The sequence below is a fragment of the Bombus vosnesenskii genome, unplaced genomic scaffold, assembly GCF_011952255.1.
Source record: "Bombus vosnesenskii isolate JDL3184/JDL3185 unplaced genomic scaffold, Bvos_JDL3184-5_v1.1 scf7180000013288, whole genome shotgun sequence".
In the NCBI taxonomy this organism is placed as follows: Eukaryota; Metazoa; Arthropoda; class Insecta; order Hymenoptera; family Apidae; genus Bombus; species Bombus vosnesenskii.
Genome location: NW_022882941.1, coordinates 724,931 through 729,424, shown reverse-complemented (window position 1 = coordinate 729,424; position 4,494 = coordinate 724,931). Strand labels below are relative to the sequence as shown.

Below are 4,494 nucleotides of genomic sequence, written 5' to 3'. Positions count from 1 at the left end.
AAACTTTTGTAGCGGCACTCAAGAGCAAATACCACCACTCGACACTAACTAGTGTCGGACGATGGCAGTGTCACGTAAACTTAGGGGTTGGTTGATGAAATAAAAATAGCTGAGTCGTAACACAACTATTGTCTTTATTTTTTAGCACAGCACAGGTTTACACAGATCGGAGAGATGTCTTCTGTTCGATGGTTTTGTCTATTTCTCCTCAGGTGTTCTCGTCTCATTATGGAGGAAAGCTCGGTGTGAGTATGCCCTTTTTAATTAACAACGCGGATTCGCTGTTCGTACCTTCCGTTAGGAAAAGTGAGGGTAACGATGCACGATGCCAATTAGTTATAGGTCATGTTAATAAATGAAGATAGGAGAAGAAAGCCTCCTACCAACGCGGCTAGTAGGTAGTAGTAATATTGTTTATGGGGAAAACCAGCTTTCGTTAGTCAAGTATTGGGTTTTTCCCATTAAATAACTACCTGCTTTCCCCGCAATTAGTAAGGACGTATAACAACCTATGGGCTGTTTCAAGGATCATCCATAAACAGATAACAGAAATAATAAACTTAAAAAGTTTAGGTTTATGGTGGGTCGCTGGGGTAATTGAGGGTACGGACTGAAGACCTGCATACATCCTGTCTTTAATATGAATCGACGTTACAGCAGCGTAGTGGTTAGCGCCTTAGGTTACGAACGTTCGGGACCCGGGTTTGAATCCCGGCGATCGGAGTCCGATTTTTCTTCTACGCACCAAAAACGGAAGAAAATCAGCGACATCTACAGCCAGCATCTACAATTATCACGACAACACATATACCTCACTTTAGAGATTTAGAAGCCTCATATCGTGCTTACCTACGACCAATTATACGTCATCTTACAACTGACGCGTGAATTACAGATGTATGGTTTCAGCTAATTCTGCCTCAAATACCCTGTAATTACCAATAATATTTGTTTTATGAATTATAAAAACATAATGCGTGTTATGTCAACGCATGTTGACAATGCAAGGTTATGAAATTGTCAAGTTGCTGGAAAAAATTATTGTATTGCACAACATAAGTTTAAGTACGGTTGAAGATAAAATGATAATGACTCATTGGCATAGCCCTTAGTAGATGATCGGACCAAACGTAAATATTACGGGCATTCTCGAATGTAAATTGTAGGTTAGGGGGTTAATAGCAACGTGTGGTGGACGCCCAAGTCGCACCTTGCTCGTTCTATTCACACATTGCTCCAATAAATGTTTCACGCTGTCATATACTCTCAAGCCGTATATTCGACAGACATAGTCTCACATATAGAGCTTTATGTCTACTAGGTGTATATTCATTTTGGCTTTCACTGTATGTATCTACTTCTTGACATTACTTTGCCAAGGAGTAGAGATGAGTAGGATATCTTTGATCGAATGAGTCCTCCACCTAACTGATATTCTCTTGAGTGGACAAGGCTACTGCCGGTGAATATTAGCATCATATTTTTAAGATTTTAGATTTTTAATTGGTTTAATAAGTAGCAATTCCCGCCAGGTCTTAACCAATCTCATTTTCGCATCCTTTTCCCCGGGATAGGTCGCTTACTAAATAATGGCTCCAGCCGATCGTTTGCTGTTGTACATGAGGGAAGGGGGACGAATACATAAGGGAATGTGTCAACCCAATACATTCCAGGACACGGGTGAATTACCAGGTGCCATGTGGTTGCAGGTTATGTAATCTACTTGTAGTTATTCCCCGTAAATGCTCCGACGTCAAACGCGTGCCTTTTTTTTTCTTTTTTTTTTTTTGCACGTGGAGAAATCCTCATGGACACTCCGCTGCTGTTAATAATCGATAACAGCAGAGTAGTGTCGGACTCTTACCAACTAAAACTCCACGATGACTATCCTACGCGTATGACAGGAGTGCTCCAGGAACCTCTTATGAATTATCTTCTGTTACACCTCCTTCCCGCGTCCTCTTGTTCGAGCCAGTCCTGACAATTCCCTGACTGTTGAATTTTATGTTAGGGGGAGGGGCATTGCTCCTAGCTCTAGGCCGCCTGACTGCCATCCCCTTCCATCGCGTTATCCTACGAGGGTGAGAGTTTCTCTTTCTCTCCCTTTCTGCTTGCTTCTTTGCGAGCATAACTCGCTCGCAGAAGAGACGGGCTGCCTCATATTCCTGTGGCCCGCTCAACATCGCTTCTACGATCGCCGACGGGGTCAATCTTTCGTCTATGACGTGCCGCAGGGTGTAGCGGAACACCTCTCACGCCCGACAAAACTGTGTGCTGCGCCGTGTCCCTGCCCTCCCCGCAGTGATGACAGATGTCCGTCGTCTCCCGTCCGATTTTCCTCAGGTACTCGCCGAACTCGCCGTGTCCCGTGAGCACCTGGGTCATCCTGTAGGTGAAGGGGAGGTCGTGGCGGCTTCTCCATGTCTCCCAGTTTGGGAGGACCGCCTCCGCGTCTCGATGTTCGCCTCCCTCGCTGATCAGTTGGGATCGCCACTGGTCCCACGCGTCCTCCTCGGCGGTTCCTAGGTCGTTTGGGGCCGCCTGCTCGGTCGAGTCCTCTCCCGGGTTCCATACTCTCATGTGGGTGTATCTTCTTTTGAACGGCAGTGCCCGAAGCTCCCACGAGGGAGACGCGGCCAGAACACGTGGCGCATATAAAATTAGTAACATTCAAATGTCACTACAAGATATTCTATTCATTTCACACATAGAGATAGTAATTTGACAATCTTCCGTAGAAATTCCATAACCACATACTTTTTATTACTGGGACATTGAATTTCTTGAAAATATATGTGCATTTAACAAATATTTAGCAATTGGACCGTGACGATCATTCAGAATGCTTTCGTCAGACAACAATAGTTTTTAGTAGCAATCTGTTGTTGCTATTAATTTCCACTATGGAAATTTCGCGAGTGTAAAATCACACCGCGATGTTCATATACCTCTATATATATTTATTATATGTGTCGGAGATGAAAGGACATCGGGGCCTTTCTTTAGAACGTTCGGAAAAGTCCAATACCTCAATCCAGATGTTTACGATATAAACATTTAAGCAATAAACGAAGAAATAGTTATGAAGGTACTTAAGGCTTTATGACGATGGGTTCGGGCTCGAAGTGACATAGCGGGTCACTGGACGTAGCCACGGTCACGGAATGATTATATGGCTCTCTTTAAAAACAAAGATTAACCCGAGAAGTGGGGACAGGAATATATAAGGGCAGTTTCATTTGGATTACGCGTTAGTTAGTCGTTGGGCGAATTGCTGATTGAGTTATCGAAAAAGTTATCGGAATCGTGTATTACGTTGGTACTCGTCATCTGTGGACTTTTTTTTTTTTTTTTGTACGTGGAGAAATCCTCATGGACACTCCGCTGCTGCAATAATCGCGTAACAGCAGAGTAGTGTCGGACTCCTACCGACTAAAACTCCACGATGACCATCTTATGCGCGTGACAGGGGTGCTCCAGGAACCTCTTATGAATTAACTTCAGTTGCATCCCCTTCTCGCGTTCTCTTGTTCGAGCCGGCTATTGAGTAGGCGTTAGGGGGAGGTCGTTGCCCCTAGTGCTGTCACTTCTTCTGGTCGTAGTCCGTTGGGGTGGTGGCGGGGCGGCTCTGGGTCGTCTGACTGCCATCCTTCTCCATCGTCTTATCCTGCAGGGGTGAAAGTTTTTCTTTCTTTCCCTTTCCGCTCGCTTCTTCGCGAGCATAACTCGCTCGCAGAAGAGGCGGACGGCCTCGTATTCCTGTGACCCTCTCAACATCGCTTCTACAATCGCTGAGGGGGTCAACGTTTCTCCTATGACGTGCCGCAGGGTGTAGCGGGGCAGCTCCCACGCCGGACAGAGCTCCAGGGTGTGCTGCGCTGTGTCCCTGCCCTCTCCGCAGTGGTGGCAGATGTCTGTCGTCTCTCGCCTTATTCTCTTTAGGAACTCGCCGTACACGCCGTGTCCGGTGAGTACTTGTGTCATCCTGAATGTGAGTGGGAGGCCGTGGCGGCTCCTCCATGCCTCCCAGTTTGGTAGGACCGCATCCGCGCCTCGGTGTTCGCTTCTCCCGTTGATTAGTTGGGATCGCCACAGGTTCCACGTGTCCTCCTCGGCGGTTCCTGTGTCGTTTGGAGCCGCCTGCTCGGTGGGGTCTTCTCCCGGGTGCCATTCTCTCCGGCGGGTGTATCTCTTTTTGAGCGCCAGCGCCCGCAGCTCCCACGGGGGGGGGGCGCGGCTAGGGTGGACGCCGACGCGTGAGACACCGTCCGGTATCCCCTAATGATTCTGATGGCGGTCACTCTGTGCAGCCTTCTCAGGAGCAGAATGCTGCGACGGCTTGCCATCAGGTCGTCCGCCCATACTGGGGCCCCGTACATCACTCGTGACCGAACGACGCCCTCGTAAAGTCGGCGCACCGCGTCTCCGGCCCTGCCGATGTTCGGTAGTAGGCCGCACAGGGCATTGGCAGCCGCTGATACCTTCGGGATCAGT

The 4,494-nt window shown here is 47.8% G+C and overlaps 1 protein-coding gene across 1 annotated transcript; it reads right to left on the bottom strand.

Moving 5' to 3' along the window:
• Positions 1-2,157: 2,157 nt before the first annotated feature.
• LOC117232442 lies at positions 2,158-2,580 on the bottom strand. The gene has a single exon (XM_033491791.1). It carries the CDS (start codon positions 2,578-2,580, stop codon positions 2,158-2,160), a length of 423 nt encoding a protein of 140 aa, XP_033347682.1.
• Between the last annotated feature and the right edge of the window lie 1,914 nt (positions 2,581-4,494).